The sequence below is a fragment of the Agelaius tricolor genome, unplaced genomic scaffold (assembly GCF_023055355.1).
Source record: "Agelaius tricolor isolate 1412-34295 unplaced genomic scaffold, bAgeTri1.0.p SCAF_5, whole genome shotgun sequence".
Classification (NCBI taxonomy): Eukaryota; Metazoa; Chordata; class Aves; order Passeriformes; family Icteridae; genus Agelaius; species Agelaius tricolor.
In genome coordinates, this window is record NW_027269265.1 from 37424099 (window position 1) to 37451592 (window position 27494).

The following is a 27494-nucleotide window of genomic DNA, read 5'->3' on the forward strand; positions in this document are numbered from 1 at the left end:
GGCATACACATGGGACAAAACTGGCCATCCCAAGACCTTGAGTATGGTATTTAAAGCCACGTGTGGCTGCAGCAGCAACAGCAGCTCACAAGAAGGCTGAAACTCATCCTGCCTCTGTCTGGGCATAACTGAGTTATGCTGCTCATTTGGGAATTCTCTTAGATACAGGTGAACTCTGTTCTCTTTGAATTTATATTATTCTACCATCTCCTCCCTTCTCCTTTCTTGTCTTCCTCTCAACCACCTTCTTCAGCAAGCAACTGTGTTGAAATATTCCAGCCTCTCTGTTTCAGCCTCGTCCAGCTCTTACATCTTTCATATGTGCTGGTTTTAACTTTCCATGTGAATACAAATTAAAGATCTGCATTTACTTTGTCTTCAGAATACCAGGATATCAGGTATGAGTCTGAGCTTTGAGTTCTGGCCTGATCCTTTCCTGGTTCCCAAACTCTCCCAGCTCTGCCTGGGTGTGGCAGGTGGCATGGTATAGATGAGGGAAACTAGGTGGAAATTGGTGGATCTAAATTTGGATTTTTCTCTAAGTTTCAAGGTTATCCAGTTTGGCCCCAGCTCAATCATAATCATCACCCCAAGCCCAAACATTGTTCCTCCACATGTCTGGGATGGTTATTTTTTTTTAGAAGTGATAAACTAACACATCATATGTGTTATCTGTCTTTTGTGATAAATGCCAAGCTGTCAGAATGAAAATGTCACATAAATCACACATGAAGTATTTACATTAAAAAAGATCAACTCATAAGAATTTTAAAAACCTTTCTGATGGTGCCATCATTTGCAGCAGGTTAACCAGGTATTGCCAATGTTTCCATTTCTGGAGTTGAAATAAACACAGCACATCAAAACAGAGTCATCAAACAAAACCAAAATGTATTTAACATGGTGCAACAGTCAATGCCGTAAGAAATCACCATATAAGTACGCAGAGTTACATATAATCTACACATATCAATGTGACTTTACAAATTTCATATTACATGTTGATACACACAAAATGGACTTGGGAGGAAGCACTTGTTGCCAGCCCCGCTGGGGGCTCAGTTTCTTACCTACTTGTAAGGTAGGGTGAGACAACACTGGTTTTGAAAGTGACCTATATATTGCGATCGTATTGCATTCTCCTGTGAGTCAGAGTGGATAATAATCTCCACCAGCCATGTGACAAGGGGTATGGAGCTTGCTCAGTGTACAATCATCCCTTGTGGGACGGAGGTCAGGCAGGTGCGAGGTGCCCGGTCGGTCCTCAGGGGTTCTCAGACCAGCCCCTGGCTCAGAGGGGGCCAGGCAGGGGGGCAGAGCCCACAGCCCAGAGTGCAGTGGCACACTCTGTCAGGACCAGACACCTTGAGGATTTGGAGAGGCTGGCACTAGTTCTGGAAGGTGCTACACCTGCTCCAGGGGAAGCCTTGCAGGAAGAGCTTGTAGCCCCAGCAGGAGTGGCCAGTGGGGCTGGCTCTCAGCTGTGCTCTCTGCCTGGGGCTGGGGTGGCACCACATCTCGCCTGGGAAGGTGAAGTGGGCTGCAGACCAAAAGCCCTCCTCAGGGCACACAGAAAGCTGAAAGGTAATGTAGGCAGTCCTACAACTGCTGTAATAGACACTGTGGGTGGAAGAGCTTCCTTACAGCTCCAGACTCTCAGTGGGAGGGTTAATACCATATTTACCTTTCTCTCTCCAGCCCCTCTCCCCTTGTCAAGCCTGTGCTGCTGCACTCAAGTCGAAGGAATGAAACAACCAAAAACCAGGCCTACTGTCCTAAAAATAGTGGCATTAACAGGGCACTAATCTACATTATGGCTCTCACTGATTGCTATCAGGGGTGGAGCTGGACAAGGTAAACTACAGCTGGAAATGCAGCAGCGTCTCTGCTGCAGACCAGGCAGGGCAGTGTGAGTAAAGGGCATTTTGCGATATCGGTGTACATCACTGCTCCTGAAAGAAAGTCCTCAGCACTTCTCAGGGGCTTCATTTGTGGCTCTGTGAGCAGTCAGTGACATTTGTGCCATGAAAACCTTACTTTTGCCCAATGGAAGATAATTACACCCCGAAATATATCCTCACTGGCAAAACCCCAGAAAAACTGTAAAGAAGAAGTGAGAGAACTGAAAAAAATGGAAGATGAGGATAAAGAGAGAGGAGAAGAGCATGAATAAAGGACAGAAGGAATGACAAAAGAAGAGGAAAAAAAGACTGGGGAAAATAAATTTTTTAAAAAAGCACCTCGTTTGGGGTTTGCAGGAGGTGACTCAGCACCTGCAGATCTGAATTCTCCTGACTTGACTCTGGCTGGCTGTGTGCCTTGTGCCTTGCTTTATCTAAGGTTCTTACCTTACAAAGCATCCAGGAGGGCAAATGTACTGGCAAAGCACAAGCATTTAAAATCCTCCAGCAGCCACAACAACCAAATGCTGTGACTGAAATGCAAAGAAAAGTATGAGGGTAGGATGGGATGAGAGGCAGGAAATCAAGGAGCAGAGGAAGGGTGAGGAGTGAAAGAGTGAGAGGAATGGGGAAGGAAAGACATGGGAGACCAGGTGGAGGGGGAGAAAATCTTGGAAATGAGGTTAGGTGTTGGTCAGAGTCTCTATGTCCTCTTTCAATGGCAGGGGGAAGAGCTGAAACTTGTCCTGCTGACCTGCTGTAGAGACTGACACTTGCAGGCTCCCCACGGGTGTCACCTCTGCAATCCCTGTCCCAGAGCAGAGGAGACAAGTGACCACAGAGTTCTGTCACAGAGAGGTTTCTAGGCAGGAGGAACGCCTGACGTAGAAATGCCGCCTGTCCTGCCCCTCCGGCCTGTGCACAATCAGGACAGGGAAGAATCGAGCATCGTGGTAGGTGGGGGGGTTCTCGTTGACAGCCAGCTGGCTGGAGTAGGAGCAGCACTGCTCATCCTGGCAGCCCCGGTCTGCAATGCTGCTGCTGCGGCTCCTCCAGAGGCCTGTCCTGTGGGAGCCATGGACACGGCAGAGGGAGAAGCGGCTGGTGTTGAGGGAGAGGCGGGAGTTGCCGCTGCAGCTGTGGAAAGCGTGGCGTGAGAAGATGGAGGAGGTGCTGGAGGCGCGGTTGCAGCGCTCACAGCCGTGGGCCGTTTGGCCGTAGCGACACACCGTGTAGCTGTTGTAGGCCGGGGAGCTGGCCAGGTCCATGAGCATGGCCTCCGAGTAGCTGGGGATCAGCTGCCGGTTGGTGCAGATGTGCCACTCCAGCTCGGTGCTGTCCTGCGTGCTGTCCCGGGGCATGCGGTACCGGTACAGGGGCTCCTCTGCAGCCAAGGGCGCTGTGTACTCCAGGCCCAGCAGCTTCTCCACGTGGTAATGGACATATGCAGTCCGATACTCTATGAGTACCCTGAGCGGCCATGAGATCATCAGGATAGCTGCCACCCAGAAAGCATAATGGGACACGTACCACGGGAGGTGATCCGGGTCTCCGTAGGCCATCATAAGCTCCTTAAAATCCACATTTTTGAGCTGCATGCCTTCCCTCACCTCCATGTAGTCATCTAGCCCCTCAATCTCTGTGAAGAAATGAGCTCTCTGAGTCAGGTAAGAGTTCTCAGACTCAATGTTGGCAAAGCTGAAGCACTTGGTGAACCTCAGCTTGGTGGCTGTATAGCTCTCCAAGCCCAGGAGCTCTTTGGAGATGTCCTTGTATCCACAGTGAGAGTAGTCAAACTCAGCTTCAGCCACGTGTGTGTTGACCCTTTCGTGGTAGACCTGTGTGGTGGTGTAGGCATCGCCGTTGCGGTACCGGGTCACCTGCCGGGTTCGCCGTACAAAGTGGTAGCTGATGGCCTTCCACCAGATGCATGGAGTGGCTTGCTGCATGCGGTTGATGCACTCGTACACACTGTCCACGTCTGCCTTGTACTGCAGCTCCCTCTTGACGTGGCAGTGCCAGCACTCCACCAGGTACACCACGTACAGCATGGAGAGGAAGGCCAGCGGGATATAAACATAGCCATCCGAGCACGGGCTGTCATGGTAGATCATAGACTTGCCCTTGAAGGAGCTATCAAAGCTGAGCTTGGTGACTCTGGCCAGCTGACACCAGGCCACTGCACCCAGGCAGCCATACATGAGGATGGAGAGGAGGAGGCATTTCCAGTGGGACTCTCGGCACATGCAAGCGCTCAGGGACTGTTTCACGGGGCGTTGCTTCAATCACACCGTGCAAGGGGAGAGAAAGACAAAGAGAGAGCGAGGAACCCGTCAGTCACGCTGCTTTGCACAACACACACAGTGGCTGCTTGCCATCAAGGCTGTGTCTGGCTTTTCTCTCGACTCCCTGAGAACTGGGACACCACCCTACTTAATAAAAATGTCAATATAAACAGAAACACCCTGCTAGGGACAGAGGGCTCTGGTCAAAGCTCTTTCCTTGCTTCTTTCTGGCTCTGGGGAGGGAAGTTGTTTGTGCAGCAGTGACATGCTGTGCCCACACCCTGGTCAGATGGGCACCTCTGCAGGGAGCAAGACAGGTCCCCATCTCCTTCTCCCTGCCTGCCACCAGCATCATTTACACACCCTGCCATCTTCAGAGGTCAAGAGTGATGAGCAGGTGAACAACCAAAAATGTGGGGCTGTGGAATTGCCCCTTTGCTTTGCGAGTGCCCCATGCTTAAGTTCCCACATGCTGCTGTTGGGGAGGCTCAGGAGCAGTGTCTGTCACAGAGCTGCGGCCCCACAGGTTGTGCCAGCACAGGAGGACCAGCACTTCACGAAGCTAAAGCTGCTGCCTGACTCAGAGCTGACTCACATCCAACCCTGAAACCTACCAAATGATCGACACCATTTTCTTGGAGATGAGCCATCAGGAAAATGACTAGATTCAAGCACATTGAGTTGAAAAAATTGTCAAGATTACTGCACGATGTAGCATTGCTTCAAGCTGGTTACACCAGCTCTGACCTAAAATATTTGCAAGCTTCAGTGCTGAAGCTAAGGGTGTATGCGTGAATATTTAAAACAGCACACCCCCCTCTTTCAAGTCCCAAAAGTCAGGCTGGGAGCAGAGCCGGGTTCACACTCCTGTACTCCCACTTCGTCCCCTGAGAGGGCACAATTGCAGTCCCTACCCCAGCCTGGTGCAGTGAATCAGCTGCATCGTCATGCCATGTTCAGCTATAAAGAAAAATGCCAAACGGAGCCAAGCAGCTCCAACAGAGTCGTGTCCCTGCAAAGAGCAGCAGCAGCATGAGTTACACCACTGGCTGGCAGCTGTCTGTCTGTAGAGAGTGCAGGAAGAAAGATCCCCACTGCCCTAGTTGGTAATGAGGAGGGCTGTTTGCATCCCTTTGGTTACTGCCATCCTCTGCCTCTCGCCTAACTGAGGAAATGACAGTGAGAAAGCAGATACACACTGATACTCGTGCATCATCATGCCCTCTACCGAGCCTGATTTCATGCAAAAATAGAAGCACACTGTTACTCCTTCTCCCAAGGGCCCACCTCTAATGCATCAAACTGCTCTGTAGATGCCAACAGATGCTAGGTTCAGGAAATGTCTTCTCTTTCTTTCTCGACAGATAAATTTATCCCCAAGTAAAGCTTATCTTGGACCTACAGTGGTTAGGACTCAGTAAGTGATCTTGAACCAGCAAGGGATTTAAGAAGCAGAATCTTGTAACTCAGGAAATAATAGCATGATGCCACTGGAAAGAGGAGTTTGCTGTCCTCTCAATAAGATGAAAGCATTAGCATCTAACTTTGCAGGGCCATAGGGTCAGATTTAATACTGCTTCTCTCTTTTTTTTTTCCCCTGAGACAGAAAACCACTCCTAAGTAACCACAGAGGGTTTATGACTTGCTGTGAACACTGCAAAATTAAATTTCATGTGGTTTGGTTTTGATTTCATAGCTTTTAATCTGACACTGTGTAAGTGCAGAGTAATTTTACTGATTTTAAGAAGTTACACCAGTATACACTTGCAGGGACTTAGGGCAGAATCTGGCCCTTGATTCTTCCTGATGCATCCAGAAGGAATCTGTAAAAAAGTTTATATTCTTATCCCAAAAGTTTTGTACATGTGTCAGAATAAAGTATAATTATTCTGGGCTTTATTCTGGCTTCTGAATTCTCTTAACAGCAGGTAAAACAGATGTAGAGAAGCTCAGTGGGTTATAAACTACAGAGTACATAACTTCTGTAGGTAGGACAGTTAAAAAACTCGGTATAGGTAAGAATAAGGCTGTTTTTCTTAGCCTTTTGCATGAAACTTAGAGGAAAGCTACAAGGTGGCTTTAGGCAGTCCCTAACTCAGCTAAAAAATAACTAGAGAAGTTTTGGGAGTGAATCCTCTACGTGCAGCCTATGTGCAGTCACGGAGAGTTTCAGATCTTGAAACTCTCATCAAATGCCCACTGCTCAGTCTCAGTGTGGTTACTGCCCCATTGTAGGCTTCTGCCCCAGCTGTACACTGGACCAGGTCAGAGCCCCAGGCTCTCCTGACTCACAGGAAACCCACTGGAAATTACTGACTTTTATTCTTTGTCTCTTTTTGACATGAAACTGGAGTTTTCAACTTCTATAGTAATGCAAAATATAAAGTGTAATGAAGCTCTATCCTTTTTTTTTCTGCCCTGAAGGCTTTCTGAGGTGACATCTCTCTAGTCCATGCCCTAAGACTGTGCAGAAGGAACAGGAAGACAATATCCCAAGACATGAATTTGTGTTCTCATTCAGGCTTCTGCAGGTACCTCTCATTTAAAGACACTTATGGTTCACACAGTGAACAGCGCCAGTGGACCTACCAAAAAATGCCCAGCAGTCAGTTTTAATGTAAGGTGAGTGCCTAAGTCATCGATGCAGCTCCAGGAACCCCATTTTTTTCTATGGGGTTGGAAGCACTGTCAGCCTGGCCCTGGGCACAGCCAGGCAACAAGGCTGTCCCACGCCATGACTATTTGCCAAAGGCACTGGAATCCCACCTTCCCTTTATCTCACTTGCTTTGACTAACAGCTTCTCTGTGGTGCAACCTGCAACCCACAGGCTGGCTTCTGCCCAAGGGGTGGTTCAACCAGCCCTGCTGCTTAGGGCTATCAGAGGCCATATCAGAGTGGGCAAATGCCTCCTAATGTGCTCATCTCCATGAAATGCCATGTCCCCCTTGGGGGATGAGATAGCTCTGGTTCCACCAGGCCTAGAGAAGCACCCAGATGGGTTGGCAGTAGCTCAGAGGTTTGCAGGTCCAAGATGACATTTCTGTATGCATCCTCTGGAGGCACTTCAAAATGGTTCTTCAACCCACTGAAAGGGCTGGATCAGCCCAAGACAGATTTTCTCCACTATTCTCACAGCAGCCTGCAAAAAAGGCAGCTTCTCTCCTCCTTGAATTAGTGAATACATGCAGCCATAGAGCCCACTGCCACATCTGATTCACACACCTAATCCAGTTCAGCAGAGCCTTCATGTTCATAACCCTTTGGTAAAAAACACAAGTTCTTTCACCTGGCTTTTCTGACCCATTGTGTTGCTCCTGCTGTTGTTCCTAAGCAAAGCCCAGTCTCTGCAGGTCCTCAGTTATAAAAGGATCTCTCTTCCAGGGTCTACCTCCCCTGCTGTCCTGCCTGTTTCAAGTTCTGACCAAGTTCATCTGGCCTATAACCCCCTATTTCTCTTTCTCTTTGCTGAACTAATTATCTAACAGAATTATACTATCAGAAACTTGCAAGAAAGACACAAAATAGAACATACCTACAATAAAGCTTCAGACATTCAAAAATCTAATAAGGAAATATATCTTTTGATCTCTCTCTGCATAACAAATTCATTAATATGTTAAATCAGTGGCTCTCAGACTTTATTAATTAACATACCACCTTCTTACAAGAATTATGTTTGTGGTACTGTGTGGAATTTTCTCCTTTCTGTACGTAGTGTTTCAGATTGAAACAGGGCAAGCTTGTATTTCTGGATGAGTACAATAAATGCTTAAGGAAACCAATAATTTCCATGATAACTTGGGCTAGCCAGCAAACAGGAGTTGCATTCTTTGAGGAATACTGTGGCATCTGTGTTGTTTTCATGTGGAATAAAAGCATAACCCCCGGAAAATCTTAAGAGAGAAACATAACTCAAAGAAATAAATGAAGAAAGAAAAGACAGAGAGCCTGGCAGAAAGCCAGAACCAAACAGAGTAGAATAGAAGGAGGATCAGTTATCAGGCACTTTGTCTGCAAGATAAAACTAAAGGGCTTGGTTCTGTAACCCAAACCAAGAGAGATATCCTCCCTCTTCTGCTTATGGTGGGCTTTGCTTTGGGCTTTGCTTCCAGCATTGACCTGAGAAACATCCTGACAAAATGAAAAAATGAATTAAATGAGGCACAAGTTGCCCAGAGAAGTTGTGGATGCCCCATCACTGCAAGTGTTCAAGTCCAGGTTGGACAGGCTTTGAGCAACCTGGTCTAGTGCAGCATCTCCCTGTCCATGGAAGGGGGCGGGAATGACAGGAGCTTTGAAGGTCACTTGCAACACAAACTGTTCTGTGATTCTACAACCACATATTGCAAAGAGGAATGGATTTTTCAAATCAAATGTTTCACCCAAAAGGTCCCAACCAACTCTGATGACAGTACAAATGGTAAAAATCCCCTGTTATGAATGGAATGCCATGAAGCAGCACAGCTGAGCTGTCAGTTTCACTGTTTATGAATTTCAAGCTGTGTTAAGTACACATGCTGTTAATAACATCTTGCTACTCTCTGGCATGCTACTGAACTGCTTTCAGAAGCCTCCCTTCTCATTGCACCTGACTGGATTGGAAACTCTGGGTAACTCTTACTGAAACTATCCATAATCACATGCCAAAATTCACTTAACTCTTCCACACTTAAAAACAGTAACCAAAAATATTTTCCAAATTATTTAGTAGATGTCAGCATGAATGGGGAAAATGCCATGAGTGAAAGGTGGTGTGAGTGGGGAGGGCTGTGGGTGTCTGTGTTGTGAACCTTGTGGAGAGTGACAAGGCTTAGGGATAGCCTGCCCTGAGGTGTCCCTAGCCCCAGGCAGTCAGTCAGCCCCACAGTGCTGCTCTGTGCTTGATTTTTTTGACCATCATTTCTAGAAAGCTCAGACAGAGCGAAGGCTGCGTACCACTCAGTCAGCTCTATATGGTTTCTTTGCTCTCTGGTGGTGCAGAGCACTCTGAGACACTAAAATGATAGATGCTATTTAATTTGTGGCCATAGTCACTGGAAAACAGTCTGGAAATCCCTAACTGTTGATGGAGAACTGGAATTTCAACCGACACCTGTAGGAGACAGGAGTTTCCAGGCTGGCAACATTTCAATTATTTCTTCTTTAAGAAACTCAGCTTGCAAATGATAAAACATCCAGGCAGTGGCTGAAAGGGCAATTGCCTTCAAAGGCACTCTCTGATGGCAGATGCCCAAGATCAAAAGCATGTTTGCAAGGGCTGAGGTGAAGCCTCCTTTGCACAGGCATACCCACCCAGCTCCTCCTGGCTCAACACCAGGCAGGTCAGGTTCTGGCTGCAGCAACCATAATTAAAACCATTCAAACATGCTCTGTGCTATAGGAGAGTGCAGATTTGGGCTGTTAATCTTGCCTAGAGTAAAGAGGTGGAGAGAGAGAGTCAAGGGAGTGTGCACAGCCTGGCACATCCCCTGCTTAACATCTGGAGCTGAGCGTGGTGAGCTCTGGTGGCCAGGAGCAAAGGCCTGGTGGTCAGGGTTTTGGCTCTCTAACCCATCCCCTGACTCCTGACAAGTGACCAGATTTAGGACACTGGTAGGTAAGTTGTACCTGGTAACCACCCTAACTGAGCCTGAAAGTGACTGCACTGGGGGTGGCCAAGAATGAAAACAAAATTACTTTCCCTCAAACCCTGACTTTTTCTTAAAAGGTATCTTCAAAATGTAACACTGATGCTAAAGAATGAGAACAACACATTTCTGGAAAAGCAAATTGTGCTTATGACTCTAGGTCTGCTTTCTCTTAATGGATACATAGAACAAATTAATTCCTCAGGCAGAAGCCAAGGTGGTCTGGCTATTCCTGTTCCTCTAAAGGAGCTCCCCACTTAGCAGGAGGAGGAAGAGCCACACTCAAAGAAGCCCAGACTGATTCCACTAGCCCAGGTTTTTCAATGCCTAACCTGAAACTCTGGTGCCTCTGTTTTGCCAGTGTTGGCTTGCTGCTTTTCCTGGCCTCTGGATACAGGACTCAGCCACCAGCCATCCACAAGTGGCAGGGATTCTTACTAGAGAATAAACAACCAGACAGTTCTTCAGCCTTACAGGTAGTCACAGAAATTTCTCCTACCAACTTTGCAAGGTTATGGTGGGTCAGGAAGGTTCAGCTTATATTACAACCCAATTTACATTTACACTTTAAGACTGGGATTCACTATGCCTTCTCCTCATATCTCCTGTGTCTCACAGGCAACGCAATTTACTCTGCCATCCTATGGACAGCCCAGAAACCAGTGGCTGGTAAAAGCTCATCTTCCATAAATAAACTCTGTTTCAACTGATAGCCTAAAAGAAATGAGAATCTGCCATTCCCTTTGAAATTTGTTTTGGTGATGAACTTCTATTGCCTTTGTAATTTTGTCTGGCTTCAGGCCCCATTCATGGCAGGAGGATGCCCATTCTCCAAGTGATGAAAGACTTTTTTTATATGACTGCCTTCTCACCCAGAAGAGACTTCTCCATTCTAATTATGACATCTCTCAGCTTTCTTTTTGACAATTTAAAGGAGCCAAAGTCTTCAAGTCCTTCACTTCACTGCTCTACCTCTTTCTAGTACTCTGCTCTCTCTTCAGCTCTGCTCTCTCTTCACCTTGAGATCCTTCTTAAGTCTGTACCTTGCAAGTAAATACAGGACTTCAGCACTTATTTCACTGGCATCATACCAAGAAATAAAATCACCTTCCACTCCCACTCATTCCCCCTTTTTACTGTCTTCTTTACTGTTGCATTAAGATATTTCTGCCCAGCAACATCCCAGGAGTTCATGCTTAACCTCTCACTCACTTGGCTCCCAGGTATTTTTTGAGTCACTCTTTTAGGACAGCTGAAAGTTTGGCTGTACTTTCCACCCTGAGATGTGCAACTTCAGATTTGGCTTTGGATTGAGTAACTAAATTACCAAATTAAGGAGATCTCTAAACAGAATTGTGTTCATCTCATCATTATAGACCTGCCTGCTAATGTTTGTGCCAACTGTAAATGCTACCAGCAGTGGTTTTATGCCTAATTCCAGTGAACAGTGTCAAATCTGGTAATTATTCCTGCAGAACTCTGCCAGTCTAATAGCTAAATACCCCATTAACTTATACAAGACAACTGTTTTCACAAAGCTAAGTGGCAATCACAAAAACAAGGCTGTAAGCATTATGTGGACACTGAGGTGCTCCTCACATTTCTAGTGTTCACTGCCAGGAATAATTCCATGAACAGCTCTGCATACAATACTAAGAGAACCTCCCAAAGCTTCAGTAGAGCACATTATCACCTAGATTGCTATGTGTGACCTTCAGCAGTAGCTGAATTTTACTCCAGAAGCAGCTGTGTAGCAGTGTGGGCTTGAAGCATCTCCTGTTCTAGCTGCCTCATTAGTGCTCATGGCATGCAAATGGTTACAGTGACACTGAAAAAACCCTTGGTTTTTTTCCCCTGCTGATTTCGACCAGCACAATAAATTTGAACTGAAAGTTGCCAAATTGACATCAATAGAAGAGGAAGAAATAGCCTGTGATGTCTAAAGGAAATATGCCAGATTATCTTGGAGTCACATTCTTTAAACATTTGATCTATAATTTTGACTAATCCCTGCTATTTCTTCATATGTGTTTATTGACAAAAGGACTTTTTCCTCTTCTGTCAGACTTTATTCTTCAGTCTCCTTGAAAGCTCCAGCATGAGCTGTATAAGCAGAAAATATGCTGTCGCAGCATGAGTTTATTCTGTTTGTTTTGTGGACAGTTTGGGGCCAAACTTGACTGTCTGTGCCTGGTTCACAGACAGGTAGCTGTGTTCCCCAATTTCAAAAGCATTAAAATTCTCCTTTGGGGAAATCATGTCAAAAGCATTTCCTGTTATTTTAAATCCCACATGTGTTTGTCCTTGGTGGCTGACCTCAAGAGCTGCAAATTTGCTGAAGGAAAATGCTATCATGTCTAAAATGAAAGAATGAGAGAAAACAGAGGGTAGCAAAGACGTGGCCTGAATGGAATTAGAGAAATGAGGGGGAAACACGGAAGGTGGGAAGAAGTGAAAGAGGGAAAAGGATAGCCAGGACATGCTCCAAATGCCAGTGCCACAGAGGCAGGAGGAGGGTGCTGGCAGGTGAGGATAGAGACCAGTCAGCCTGGGCAGGGGCAGGAGGGAATCACACCCAGAGAAAGGACCTGGGTGAAGATTAATGGAGGCAGCACTGAGCCTGACAGCACCAAAGCATCCTCTGAGCCAGCAGTTCCCCCAGCTCATCCATGGAAAGCAGATAATCCTGAATGGCTGCCTTCTCACTGTTGGGAACTTCTCCAGAAACAGATCTATGCCCCTCTCTCCTCCCCACAGCCTGGAAGGATAAGGCTGTGCTAAATTGAACCAGGGATTTCCACGGAGGTGAGAGCATACTGCAGGGCTGATGCTGCAGCTGTGTCTCAGCAGGATGTGGCATCACAGCATGCTCCTGCTCTCTGCCAAAACCTGGCTTTGGGGCTACAAGGTGACTTGGTTGTTTTCAACAACAAAACAACCCCACATCTTTTGATTACTCATGTAAGCAAAGAGTTAATCTTGTATTTTTTTCCTCTTATTTAGAAAGAATAATCTTCCCGACCATGGGGGAAAAGGAATGGGGGAAACACTGACAGAGGACTGAGAAAAAAGAGATAAAATCAGCTAAGAAAGAAGAAAAATGGTGGATAAATGAACATCAGTCATAACTGAATTTGGTCCTGTGGATTTATGCTTGTAATTAATATATCCCAATGAGATACTTGAGAGGGTAAGAGTAATCAATAACCACAAGTCATACACTCTGGCAGGTGGTGACCAGAGTCTGGATGAAAGCAGAATTTTGTCTCTAACTATGACAGACTCCTCAATCTTGGTCAAGACAGGGCAGGGGAGTATGTTCCACCTCCTGATGGCAGGATACACCACAGAGAGGACCACTGAGTCCTTGCTAGACAAGCCCTAGGCTGTGCTATTAATCAAAACTGAGGAGAGCCTTACACCAGGACCAGCCTCTGGTGCTGAGAAGGGCTTCACCACTTGTGCAGTGGACAGGGATGATGCAAGAACAAGGAGATTTCTATGCACTGTCCCCAAGCAGCCACAAGAGGTGTGCGTGCAGCTATCATCTTCCAGCTCCTTAACTGATCCTAGTGAAAAACCAGCCTAAGAAGTCTGGGGTGACCAGGGAGATGACAATTGCAGGAGAAGTGCAACCTCTCACTGTTTTCCAGGGCTAAATGAACTCCCAGGTCAGATGCTCATTAGTACAGTGAGAAGGAGCCCAACAGCCTGTGCTAACCCAGACCCTGGTGTAATGGTGGGTAGAAGCGCTCCTCCACCATGTGACCAAATCCTGGCACCACATGGGGTATCAGTAATCAGGCCTGGTAAGGAGAAAGGGAGATATTACAACAGCCATCTCATCAATCCCCTCCTGGGGAGCCTGAAACAAAACGCCTCCTGCCATCCATCTTGAACGGCAAGAAGCCCATTACCCCCAGCTCCTGCTGAGCCAGTAGCACGGAAAGGGAAGTACAAGGGATAGAAGGCAACCAAAAAAAAATCCATTTTGCATCAAAGATAATCTCCCTCCAGCCCTTGAACACATAGATTGGTTGCTGCACATTTATTTGCTCGTCTGCCATGAAACTCCTGTGAGAATAAGAAGTTCCTGCAGGCAGGGCCATGATGTCAGTGTGCAGCAGAAATGCTGTTACTAGGTTTGAAAATAAGAACCTGCATCATGCACTCCACGTGTTTGTAGCGTCACTGGCTCAGGCGTTGGCAAGTGCCCTCCTGTGGTGAGCAGGCATTGTCTGGTTTCTCATGATTTAAATCCCTGTGGAGACATAATCTCCTCCTTCCATCAAGGGAGCTGTCAGGGAGAACACCTCAGGGTAGGCAGGTGCACAAAATGGTAGCGTTAAATCCTTTCTGCAGCAGAGCCTATTGCAGGACAAGTCAGAACTATGAAAAGACACAAATCTTGCTGATCCACCTGAATTTCAGATGCTAGGATGCCCCTGAAATACCATACAAAGACAGTCTGCTCTTTCACACACTAATCATCCTCATGAATTCAAGCCAGCACCTGAAGGGGAGGAAAGCAGAGGTCAGGACAGAAGGATTCTACAGTACTGTAAAATGTCAGATTCAGGATTAGGTCCTGCAGGATACATCTGAGTTCTTCAGGCAGAAATAAAGGAAATCCAAGAAAGAGAAGCCATTTGGATCCCTGTCAACATATATGCTGCTTATTACAGCAGGATGGGAAAGCCACTCAGCACAATACAAGGGTGCATATGTGATTGTCATGAAGAATTTGGCCCTTAACACATCCATAAGTGATGCTTCCTCACTCTGCTCTAAGGAAAACTGTGCAGTTGCATCTTCAGTGCCAAGGAATCCTAGCAACCAAATGATCACGATTTACAAAATAGAAATCAGGGCTATTTTTGTGGCAGCTTTTTACAAGATCACCAAAATGCTGCACTAACAAAATTACTGCTTCCCCCCACAAATTGCTGATGTTGCTGCCACTGGCTTTTGACTCTGTATCAATTAAAAAAACATATTTGGAGGCAGAGGATTTTTCCCAGTAATGCCAATGCTGGGTATGAGTTCATCAGGAAAGGAAAGCTGGGATTCAAGCTGCCTCACAGCCAGAACAGTTCTTTTTTCCACGCTTTAAGAACCCATTGTACATAGCTCATATTGCCTACTCCCCTGACTTGAATATTGGTGGTTTCCAGTAGACACAGGGTAAATTTCACAGGTATAACTAAATGGCTTGCCTCAACACTTATCAGTTAACTGATAAAAACATCACAAAACACAAGAAAGCTCCTGGGATGCAGTTCCCAGCCACTGTTGGATTAGTAAGGCCAAGTGAATGACATGAGCCATAGCTGGCTGTGTCACTGGTATTTTGCAGCCTGCCTCATGCCTAGGCAGACCCTTCTCTCCCCCTCTACAGCCAGCCAGGCTGCACAGAGGTGCCCAGGCAGGTGCCCTTGCCCCTGTTCCTACACTGCAGGGACATGCTAAAAAAGGGCTGATGGCAGCATCCACCCATCTATTCATCCTGTGGCTGCAGAATGGAGAGATCCTCAGCAGTGTGCTCCAGCCTGTGAAAGCCAGACCCAGCTCCCTGCACCCCTGGCATGCTGCCAGCAGCACAAAAGTACCACGGCCCCAGGGATCAGCCAGGTGCAGCTTGCTGACTGGTGCACCGGTGTCCACTCAATGGCTTTGCTGAGATAAAGTGAAAATTGACACCAGCCAAGGGAAAACAGAAGGGACAGTGGAACTAGCTCCCACTGCTTCAGCCCTTGAGGGATGGGGACAACAGGGATGGGAGAAGGGGAGAGTAGCTATCTGCCAGCCTCTGTGCTTGACAAAGTCTCATCTGGGTTCAACAGGAATCCTGTAATGCTTGTTTTACTCCCACCTTTACACAGGAGTTGCAGCTCCTCAGGGGTGAGAGAGGAGCAAGCAGGCAGAGGAGGCTGGCTGTGCCCCAGCAGAGGTGTGTTCTCCTGTGCTGTGCACACCATCAGCCTGCAGCTGGGGATCTTAGTGCCACAGTCCAGTGGCGTACAGAAGCTCGTTCCTTCTTGCTCCCAGGTTCCTAGGGTCATGGTGCTCTCCTCATCCTTGAGGAACATGTTCTGTGCCTTAGTGTTCTCACCACTGCCATAGGTCTTGTGTCCTGCCCAACCTTCCCTCAGCCTCAACATAGGGAAGCAAGAGACTGATCCGAAGCCAAGCTGGGCAACAGCTATGGACCAGTTTCCCTGAGGGAAAAAGCAGAGAGCCAGTAAAGACATCCTTGTGAGGAAGAAGCCAGAGAAGTGTTAGTTCCACACCGGTTCTCTAGTTTGCAGCTTATTCATTGAATGCCTCTGTCATAAATGAGGAAAACAGTTGATTATTATCAACTACTTTTAATCCTTGCTCAGTCTAAAGGAACACCTTGAGATTTAAATGAAGGATATAGAAACAGCTCTCAAGTCCTCAGGAGAAATATGATCCAGGACTGATCTGAGCTCCTGTGAAGTCTGGGTTAGTCTTTCAAAGGGATCTGTGAATGAAGGTTTGCCCAGAATCATGGTGTTTTATTTTTATCCTCACTTATTTGTAAGGCCATCCTTTTATCTAGCTAAACCAGAACAACATGGCTCTGTAATTTGAACTGTCAACTTCCAGCCTTCCATGTGTGACTTCCCAGCCAGAGCCCTTCAGCCACAGCTCAGCAGAGGCAGTGCCAGCCCCACGGTACTGGGCTGCTGCAGCTCAGGCTGCAGCCATGCCAGGTCCCTCATGCTGCTGAGCTGAGCATCCCTGCAATAACACTCAGCCACTACTCAGCCTTCAGCTGCTCTGTCAGGTTTGGGGAGTGTTTCCTCATCTCTGCACCTTGCTGAACACAGCTGTGACCTCAGTGTGTCAGGTTTTTATAATGGTGCTCCAGTTTAGATAAGGAAGTATCCCAGCAGCTAATGCTTCCCTGGGAGAAACAAGTTTTCATTATAAATATAATTTCTCCCCCCTTCTTGCTTCTCTGTGACACATTCTGCAGCAATATGTGACAGCACAGTGGGAGAAAACTTCACTGAAAATTCATTTAAAAACCTAATGGTTAAAAGAGGTCCTGAGAGCCAGGACACCTGGCTTTTATTTCTTGCTTTGACTTTGACCTATGGCATGCTGTCAGCACACCTTCTTACACCTCCTGAAGACAGCGAAAAAATAGCACTTATAAAGTGATTTCACATGAGCATTGCAGCAGCACACTCCAGGAAGGTACATTATCTGCATGCGAGTTGTTGCACCGTGTCACTCTGAGTACCAGCTGGTGGGAAGCAGAGGGTTTAGCTCCTTGTCCTGGCCTGCTGACAGGCAGTCCCCTGCAGAGAACCATGGAACACCTCAGGCCTGAAGACAGACTGTCATCCCCACCCTTTCAGCACATGCCCTCACTACACTCCTCTTCTACCAGGTACTGGCCCTTCTGCCTGGCCACCTCACCTCTAGGAAGCCATGAGGGAGCTGTTCTCTTTATTTTTGGTGTTTAGAGGGACCCTAATGCTGGCAGGACTCTACTGGCAGATGCTACCACCCCAGCCTCCACGGTGCTCTGAGCTCCCTCTGCCCATTGCAGGGTGGAGGAGATGGCACAGCTTGTTCCTGTGGGTGTGTTGTGCTCCACAACTCTTGGGCCAGCTCCTAAGGGCAATCAATCACACAAGTATGAAGAAGGCTTCCAGCCATAAATCCATCACCACAAATCACTTCTCTCCCAAAGCCATGACCTGCAGAAGTCTCTGACTGATCCCACTCTCTCCCTGGTAAGGTCATGTTATTCAGACTCCTCATTGCCAGTCACCTCAATTACCTACCCTTGGTTTCCCTGCCAGGAGTGGGACCCTCCATGACTGCTCCTTGCCCTTTGCTGTCAGCTCCTACCTTTCCAGGCTCGGCTCTCACCAGCTGCTGGCTGTTTCCAGCCCATCTTCCCTGAGGCCCAGTCCTACCAATCTTTCCTGAACAAGGCCTCTGGTGGCTGAATGCTGAACTGGGATTTGCAACACCTCATCTCTATGGGAACAGTGCTGTGAGTTGGGATTCTCTGTTCATTATTCACCTGATGTAAAACCACAGAGGCCAAAAGTTCACACATTTCAGGGGGTGTGAGCCCCCTCATCCTCTCCCAGTGGCATGCGTGGCACCTTGAGAGAGGCTGCCAGCTACATCAGACACTGCTCCACAACCTGAACTCCACACTGGGAAGGCTGCCAGCCTCCTGTGCCACGCGCAGCCGGGCTCGTCCGTCCTTCCCACTCGTCATCTGTCATGCCTGTTTCAGGCACTTTTCTGCCTTGCTTTTACCGCAGGGCAGAGGTGCTGTGGGCAGAGCAGCCAGTGCTCAGGGAGGAGCTGGCATGGGTGCCTGTCAAAGGCAGCCTCAAGCCCTGTCCCCCCGGTGTGGTGCTGCTGGCAGAGACCTGTCCAGCTCCACTGCAGCAGCGTCCCCGCTATAACACAGGGCTGGCTCCCCTGCAGAGTGCTGCTGAAATGAAGATGCCCCATCAGAGTTTTGGGGAGTTAACAGAACTGTTACAGCAACTGTGACCTCGAAAAGTTTCACTATGTGCTATTTTTAACTTTACAGGTCTTAAGCTCTGAGGAGCACAATGAATGATTGGAGTCTGAAAGTGAACTACATTTTCCATTATTATAACTTAAAAACTAATTAACTACTCAACCATACTTTATCCAAAAAGTAGAACTTGTGAAAACTCAGACACAGCCTCATCTGCTGTGTCACAACAGTGTCACTGTAACAACTGAAGGGCCTTACAGTGCTGGTGACAGCTCAGCAGCCATTACTTTTGGTGTCAATTCATGACAATGCGTTAGGACACATGGAGAAACAAGCCCTACTCACTGGGCATTACTTGGGGATACTTTAGTCCTTTTACTCTCTGTTTCCACAAAGTCCCTGCTCGCTGGCCATGATCTGAGCCATTTTATTCCAAGCTGTAGAAACAGGTGAAAAGAAGTAAAGTGCTGCATTCCCAGGAAGAAGATACCTCCTACCTCACTTTTGCAATGGCTTGCACTGATTGCAAAGCATCCTTGGTATCCACACTTCCCTTCTTGGGGAAGATCATCCTCTTGGGTCTCTGAATTAAGAAAGGGAGAACAAGAAGAGTATTTGGGGCTTCCAAAAAGTGTGCAGATGCATTGCTTTTCCACCAGTATCAAGTGACTGTCTGTCCACCTAAACGAACAGCATTAGAAACCAAGTCTGAAGGGGAGCTACCACCAAGTCATCAAGTCTTTTCCTTCCCCATGATGTGACATCTACACATTTAACAGCCATTTGCCTAAATTGTCCTTGTAACCCTCCAGCAGCAGAACCCTACGAGCTTCACAATTGCTACAGTCCAGCACTTCACTGAGAAAATTCCCCTGCTGGAGGGGTTGGAAAAGTCAGCCTGAAGGAGCAATTCACTTCATGCTCAGCCACGATGGCAAGAAGCAGAAGACTCTGCCTGTAGTGGCCCATACAACTGGAGACCAGGCTGCCCTTCAGAGCTCAGACAAATTAATTTGGTATTTCCTATTAATTTTTTAAAAACCCTTGACAGTTTCTCATGTGAAGTGCAGAGAAGACAGCCAACTCCAAGGCACCAAGAACAGATATGTGATCAGAAGATAAAGTGGGACAACAAAAAGAACAAAAGCAGTAAAAAGATGCAATGGCTCAGCTTGGATTTTCTTATGACAGAATCTGCAATGCAAATACTGCCTGAAACTGCAGGATCATGAAAAAGACTGCCACTCCTGTTGGACTTTTCCCTTTGTCTCTATGAGGGAACTAATTCAGAAAAAGGAATGAGGAGCACTCTTTGATTTATATCTGCTGAACAGACCAAGGGCAGGAAGGGAAGAGAGGGGTCTGTCCTATTTGACTTTCATTCAAGAGGGGGAATCTCATGCACTGAGCCTTAAAAAGATAACTGTTTGGTCAGTCATACTCACTTGGGATGGTGACAGCCTTCCACCAGGCTAACCAGCACCTATCATTCAGGGGATTGAAACCAGCTGAGCAGGTTTTTGCATGAGTTTTGGAAGATCTGAGGAGAAGAATGAGAGTTTTCCTAGGAATCCTGTCTCACTCATTTCCTGCCTTCTCTGGACAGTGTCTGCCATGTGAGTGCCCTGGGCAGCTTTTGAAGGGGGAGCTTTGCAAGGAAATAGCCCCTCTCTGGAGATTGATGCCAACAATGTCTCAGCAGCTTTTGCTTAACTTCTCATCCACCTGGGTACAACTCAGATGGGGACAATTTAAAGCTAACTCGTCTGTTAGTAAGGGCTGTATGCCTGGTGTTTTCAATGCCATAAAATAAGCCTTGACAAATAAAAGAAATGTTGGGGGAAAAGGATAAAAAAGCTGGATAACTAAATGGAGTCAATGCCCCAAGCAGAAGGTGTCTCTCCAGGGGCATACTGAAGAGCAAAGGTCCCAGCTACCCTTTTGACCTGAAAGCCTGTAAAACTGTAGCCTGCACACAAGCACTATGTATGGTTTCTTAACTCATAGTACCCCTTTGGCATTGTTGTGACCGCAAGTAGCACTTTACAAATTAGCCCCTGTTGTGTTTTGCAATGGCAACACGAGGAAAATGAGGCAGTTTTAAGTGGCCCCTCTTTTCTGTAAAATATCCATCAGAAAGCCAATGACCGTGGGTTTCAGGAACACTGACCCATGAGGTTTTCCCTTTTATTTAAATAGCTTAACTGATTACATTATGTCATACCCAATATAAGTTTTTAAATATAGAAGAGAAGATAAAAACAGGCATGGACAACTGCTGTTTGACTTTGCCAGTACAAACAAGACAAATACATATTTCAAAATGTCAAGTGGCTGCTGCTTTCACCTTTCTTCAGTGATTACTTGGCTTTGGAAACAAAAAATGATGTTTCTGCTCACCAGCTTTGTTTTCCTGAAAAAAGCCCTCTTAATTTCCAACTAAGTTTTAAAGATTTTAATTTTTAAGACCATTTCTCAACTGAGTTATAAATTGGCAGAAATTAAGAAAAGTCACTATCAACTCTTCAGTGTGGGTACAGGCTGTCACAGTAACAAGAAAAGCAGCCACCCTACTATTTAACCAGGGCAGTATAGAGCAGCAGGTTCTACTATTTCAGAGAGGAAAGCAAAGGCAAGTATCTCCAGAGAATCAATCTTCAGCAATAACTGCTGAAACATTTGGAAAAAGGAATCCTTTGCATACTCTCCCCCAAAAGATCTTGATTCCTCTTCACAAGAGTTTGTAGAACGGTAGAATCCCACACTAATAACAAAAGCACATCTGTTCCAGGTCATTCAGCTAAAGCAATTAATGTTTCATTAGAAAAAAAGCCAAATCAGAACACTGTCAGGTAATCTGAGGGTTTGCTCTGACATTCAGCAAAGTCAGCAGGAAACCCATGTGGTCCTTGGCACAAGAGGACAAGGGCAGAGGCAGGTAACTGAACTGCTGCTCTCCTTCCTGCTCTGCAGCTGCACCTTTGCATGTCCTTCATTCAAAAATAAAAACTTAGACTTCAGACACATTCTCTGTTACTAGCTCAGGGTAGTATTGATTTAATACCCAATAAAGGCAATTTTTAGTCGTTGTTACCATTTAAGTCCATGCATTTGATTGAAGTGAAATTCATAAATGACACGGCTTAAAAGAGGAGCCCATGAAATGCCCATTTAATACCAATACCAATACAGGGTATTGGTATTGACATGCAATTGCAGGCCCAGCTGCAAAAGGACTATTTACATGGTGAAGGGGAAGGCATGAGGAAACACCAACATTGTAGGATTGCAGTGTTAAGACATCACAGGCGTTTGATATATAGACTCAAATGTGCAAATGTTTGTGTTGGAACAGAAGAAGAACTGAGAAGAGGATGAAAGAAGGAAGATACAGATAGTGCTTAGCAGAGAGATCAAGTGCTTTCTTTCTACAAATGGCTTAGATGTTTTTATGACGGACTTAATACATTGGAAAGCCTTCAGTAGCTCCTGGTCCTAGACCAAAAAAATTAAAAAATCCCTTCCAGCATTAAATATCTATTGATCATCTGCAGAGCTCTAATTACATTGGTGTGCTCTTCTGCTAGAACACTAGCTGTATCCTGGATCCAGCCACAGCTCTTCACAGTGAACTGTGTCGCAGGTGTTTAAAAAGCAATCAAACAGGAGAAAACCCTAATATTCACCCATGAATGACAGTTTTTTCAACCTGAGCTGCAAAGCCAATCTTCAATTATAGGTAGTTTCAACTGCTGTTTGGTTTTCAGCTAAGTACCCTGCAGCTTCACATAGGCTTTGTTGAGGCTACTGGATTTTGACTACAGGATTATGTGACTGTTGATGAGCCATGGGACCTGCTAACAAAAGCTTTAAGCAGACTAACTGCACATAGCAATGTTCCAGGGCTGCTTTCACTTCTGTTTTCAATTTTCTGTTCTCTGTTTCAAGGCTGCTCTCTGCATTCCTAGGAGCATGTACATTCATATTTAACTCCATATTATGAAGAAAGTTCACTCATTTCCATGAGCTGCACATGGATTATATGACGTAAATGGCAGACCTGTCAGAACTGTTGGAAGCAAAGGCTACATTAAGCACAGAAGAAAATCCCAGGTATTTCTAAAACAGGACAGCTTGCTGTCCCAGGTGTGCAGGATAGCACACACACATTGTCACCTACTGCCACACAGCCTGCAGTTCTGTCTGGCCAATACCTCATGGCTCAGGATTCTGTGTCAACACTCAGACACATCCATTATTCCCTTTCTATGATGTGCAAGGCCACAGTAAGTGCTTCACAGATGATCTGAAGAAACATTACGTTATATTTTCTCCACTGATTTCTGTTGCAGTTTAGGCAACAGGAGTGCCTAGGCCCCAAGGGAAAAGGAGAGGCATGACATCCTCCTTTGCCCCCAAACACCTGAAACCCACAGAGCTCCAGGCTGCAAGCCCGTTCTCATGCTCCTTGTGCCCCTCCGGCCACCTCCAGCAGTGCCTCGCAGAGCTGCAGTCTCCTTGACCATTTCACCAGTCCCAGGGAAGAGGTAGGCTCTCCTAGGCCAAGCCCCAAGGGGCTCATTTGGCCAAACTTCCACTGGGCAGGTCCCCTTTCGTCCCCGCTGCATCGTTCCGGTGCAGAGCCGCTGGCCCAGCCGCCGCCCCGAGCCCGGCAGCCGGCGCAGGGCTGGGTGCCGGGGCCCCGTCGGTAAAGCCCGCAAGCGGCGGCCGCGGGGGTCCCGCCGGCGGCCCCGGCGCTGCAGGGCGCGGCGGGGCAGCACCGCAGCGCACCGCGGCTGCTGCAGGTACCCGGGCGGGCTGTGGCTGCGCTCCTCGGTTCTCCCCGCATCGCAAACACCCCCAGCCGGGGCACCCTCCTCCGCCGCGGCTCCCCACACCCCACACCGCCCTGCACCCCGTGCCCCCGGCGGGGCTGCCTTTGCCCTTCCAGTCTCCCCGGCCCGGCCCGGCCCGGGGCGGACGCCCCCGCCGCCGCTCACCTCCTCCCGCTCGGCGGCGGCGGCCCCCGGCGCGGGGGTGCTGCCCGGCCCGCTCTCAGCAGCCGCCTCGGCTTCCCCCTCCGAGAACATCCTTGGCCATCACCGGCAGCTGCGGCGGCGGCGGGGGCTGTGGGACCCCGAGACGGCGCAGCCCCCCGCGGACCGCGCCCCGCGCCGTGGCTGGGGCGAGCCGCCCCCCGCGCCCAGGGCCGCCCTGCCGGGTGCTCCCGACTCCCTCCACCATCCCAGGCAGGCGGGCAGGGAGGGAGGGAAGGAGGCGGCGGAGGGGAGGAGAGAAAGACGAGGCGGAGTGGGGGGGGGTGCCCCGGCCGCTCCCGGCCCCCCCAGGTGGGCAGGCGACTGCCCGGCGGCTCCCGGCGCGCTTCTGCGGGCGTCTGGGAGCTGCCGGGTATGCCCTCTTCCCGGGATACGACCTCGCAACCCCTACCCTTCCGGGGTGCCCTCTCTTGTCTTCTTCTCAGGGTGAGCTTCGCTCCCCATCCCCGGGTGCGCCCCGCCCGCCCCGGTGCGCCCCCGCCGGCAGCCACCCCCCCCTCAGAGCATCTTCACGCCTCCGCCGCCCGCAGCTCAGCCTCGGCCACTTCTCCCGCTTTTCCCCAGCGCCCGGAGTTCGCCCGTGCTGGCGGCGGGACGCGGCCCGGCAGCAGCAGCAGAAGGGGCAGGAGGAGGAGGAGGAGGAAGGCAGCTCCGCGGAACGCTCCCTCACGGAGCAGCCCGACGATGCCCCACTCCCCTCCCTTGTCGGTGGACCTGCGCACCGGGAACAGAGGGCAGCGCTGTCGGGACGGAGCTCTGGGGCTGCCCCCGCACCCCGCAGCCGGCCCTGCTGCCCTCCTTCATCTCCTTATTCTCGGAGGAGTACTGGCAGTAGAAATGGATGCACCCAGCTGCTCCTGCCCCTTCCCATCCTCCTTGCGGCCTGAGCCTCTCCTCTGGTTTCATCTGCCTCCTGCACAGGCTTTCCCCACAACTACAGCCTCCTGCAAACTCCCTGCCCTGTCAATATTTCTTCCTCCTGCTTGCATCCTGTGCTCAGTGCATCCAGTCATGATTGGCTCTCCTGCTGATCAGGACTGGTGTGCTGCACCATCTTACCTTGGCATGTTTGCTTCATGTTTCATTATACACTCCTGATGCTCATCCCATTTGATCCATTTCTCTCTGTGTGCCTTAGAGCAGCATATATTTTAAATCCTTCATAAAAATCTTACAAACAGTCAAGTGAACACTCTTGAAGCATCAACCTTCACTTTAATACAAGTACTTCAACTCCTGTCACAACATGCTTGCTGCTTTTTCAGGCATGCTGCTCTGGAAAATGCCACTCCAGGTTCAAGGCACTCAGGCTGCATAAGAGATTGTTTAGAATGACTGTAGAGCAGAGAATGGTGCTTGGTGTGTGAATGCATAAAGGAAAAAACCCCAAAACTTGGGTTTTCATAAAGTATTGGGCTCTGCTAAATCTGAATTTTTAGGATATTCGTTGCATTGTAGAAGTCTTGGCTGATGCCATGTTGAGAAACCTACCCATTCTTGGAGGTGCAAGATATCCATGAGGGACAATTAGCAAACTCCCTTGGCCTCACCTGTCTCTGGCTTACACTGCAGTGCAATGACTGCCACTGTAGCTACAGATTCATGTGCCTTGTCCTGCCCCGTTGGCATCTCCTCCTAGCAGAAATGGCATTTGTGTGGCTGTACCCAATATATATGTCCAAAGTAGTCTGGCTTTTACTTCTCTCAGACCTGGAGAGGAGCTGTGAGATGCACAGTGGAAGGGACTTTATATACAGGTTTATAAACCACATGAGATTGTACATTTAAAATACTCAATTTCCTTTCTGTAAGTGGTACAATGGGACATCTCTGGAGGATAAGATAGTCAGCAGATTGGCACAGAGTGGGTCACATCTAGGACACAGAAAGGAACCAAAAAGAATGCATAAGAGTGCCTGTGACATACACACCAAGATCTATAGAGCATGAGAGATATTAAAAGTGTTCTTTATTGTCAGCTCATACTTGTTTGTCTAGGTGCTTTAGTGACCCTTAAATGTGCTATGGAATGGGTGCTGGGGCATGATGAGAAGTTGTGGTTAGAAGGGAAATGTGCCAAGTCAGAAAACTGTGTACTGAGAGACTGGGAATGAACTTCATATTTGTGCCAAATTTCTATTTGTAAGTTAAAAAGCCCTAATAAAAGGCAACATGGAAGGAGATAGAGTAAATAGGCTTCAGTGTATCACAGGGCAGCATGAAGAAGCATCTCCATTCAGTAAGGAAAAAGGTTGACAATTTTCAGAAGATGGGGCCCCCATTTGTACAGGCAGTAGGGTGAGGCTGTGCACCAGAAAGATGTCAGCTTGGCAAGCCATGCAGCCCAGGAGTAAGAGCATCATATTCAAAAGCTGAGTCAGGCAAGGAAAGAAAACAAAGACCTGGCAGATCTCAGCCTTTCAGATTTGTCTGCCATCCCAGTCCAAATGGTTGCTTTTATTTATTAAATACATCTAATACCCACTGGACTTCAGTGATGTCTGAACAGCTTCATGAATTTATTTTCAATTCCACAGTCACTCTGTTTTTGATGTTGAATAAACTGTGATTTATCATCTAAACCAATCCTGACTGCTGTTTGGCTACAGCTGCCAGCAGTCCCAAGGACTGGCTAATTGGCCCTTCCACCTTTAAGAGGTGAAGTTGTCTCTGAGGATATGTAGCCCCCAGTTGAATTCAGGCTTTCAATCTGGAAGGCACATGCATATACATCTTTCCACCTGCCATACCATCAGAATTCTGCTGGTACCTGAAGCCAAAACATAGGAAAAAAGCCTAGAGATGAAAGAGATCAGGAGAAGGGAAAATGAAGGTTACTATCCCTGAGATTTAAGCTTTGGAAATGTCATCTCTCACCAGGTGTCTTTGTTTCCACCTCTGTAGCTCCAGATTCAAGGTATCAATCTCTGCTATCAAGGTCACTCTCATAAACTGAAGGATCAGGGCAAAAAAGGAAGCTTGAACTCAAGAGAATACTGCAAAATCTATGCAAAGAAGATAATTTTTTAATTTCAGAAATGGAGGGGATCAGTGCCACTACTATGAGATGCCTGAAGGGGCTATTTTTCTTCTTTAGAAGCTTTATACTCTATTTTAACGCAGATTAATTATGAATATTTATATATATAGCATCAAGAACGTGATAAGCAGTTTGTGGTCTGGCTTGCAAAATAGGTATATAATATTGCAAAAATCAGCTCTCTCTTCTGGGCTTTGTGCCTGGGCACTCAATCTTTCTAAACAGCCAGCAAGGAACAGAGACAACATGCATGTGTAGCTTTGCTGCCTCTATTCAGAGCAAGAAGAAACTGGTGCAGTCAGGAACTGCAGTTTGTGTCAGTTTAAGATCAGCACCCTGTCATTCAGAGCATGCCACTGTAAAAATGTTTATAATCCTTTCTCTGAGCTCAGCTGGGCCATTGCACTGACTCAGCAGGCAGAATTTTGCTCTGCTGTTTAGTGAGAGATGGCATTTGGGCTAAATTTGCAAAGATCTGGTACCATTTTGAAGATATACCTGGAAGCCTGGTGTCTTTCTTTAAGATGAGACAGCTGTGAAGATCCTGAGCATTTCTGGCCATCAAAGCTTGCAGAATACTTTACTGAAAGAGAAAAGCAAGCCTTCTGTTTTAGGGAGACTCCTACCCAGAAAATTGCAGTATGAGGGTTTCAAATTACTTCTCTGCTGCTCCAAAACAAGCATAAATTAATATATGCTGTTAAGGAAGTGCTACATACTGCCCCAAAGTTGACAGTAATGTAAAGGCTATTTCCAATACAGATGGTTTGTTAGTTCATTTATGCAGATAGGCATATTGGAAGAGAGGAGCTATTGCTAAATATAAAGTAAGTCTTACCATCCTATGACTTGTATGTCCTGCCAAAGAACTATGCATATTATCTGCAAGGACTAAATACTGTGATCTCAACAAGCTTTCAATATTAAAAAATGGTGTATTCCTAGTTAATAATAAGCTCTGCCTTTTTAAGATTACAAAATCAAACATCTATTGCAGTTTCAAGTGTCATATCACTGCATCTATTTATGAGTGTGTAATCCAAAACATGCCTATTA

The 27494-nt window shown here is 47.4% G+C and overlaps 1 protein-coding gene across 2 annotated transcripts; it reads right to left on the reverse strand.

Moving 5' to 3' along the window:
- Positions 1-871: 871 nt before the first annotated feature.
- Positions 872-23870, reverse strand: LOC139590141 (transmembrane protein 151B-like). Of its 2 annotated transcripts, none has more exons than XM_071427342.1 (2): positions 23342-23870; positions 872-4180 (listed from the first exon to the last, which is right to left on the reverse strand). In XM_071427342.1, exons 1-2 carry the CDS (start codon positions 23429-23431, stop codon positions 2750-2752), a joined length of 1521 nt encoding a protein of 506 aa, XP_071283443.1. In that variant the 5' UTR covers positions 23432-23870; the 3' UTR covers positions 872-2749. The 2 variants fall into 2 exon arrangements, with proteins under 2 accessions (XP_071283443.1, XP_071283444.1); XM_071427343.1 differs by having other exon boundaries at positions 23790-23807.
- Between the last annotated feature and the right edge of the window lie 3624 nt (positions 23871-27494).

Coding starts and splice junctions, on each gene's coding strand:
- LOC139590141 (XM_071427342.1), bottom strand. CDS start 23,431: ATGTTCTCGGAGGGGGAAGCCGAGGCGGCTGCTGAGAGCGGGCCGGGC. Junction 4,181..23,341: donor CCGCCGCCGAGCGGGAGGAG/GTGAGCGGCGGC, acceptor GTGTGATTGAAG/CAACGCCCCGTGAAACAGTC.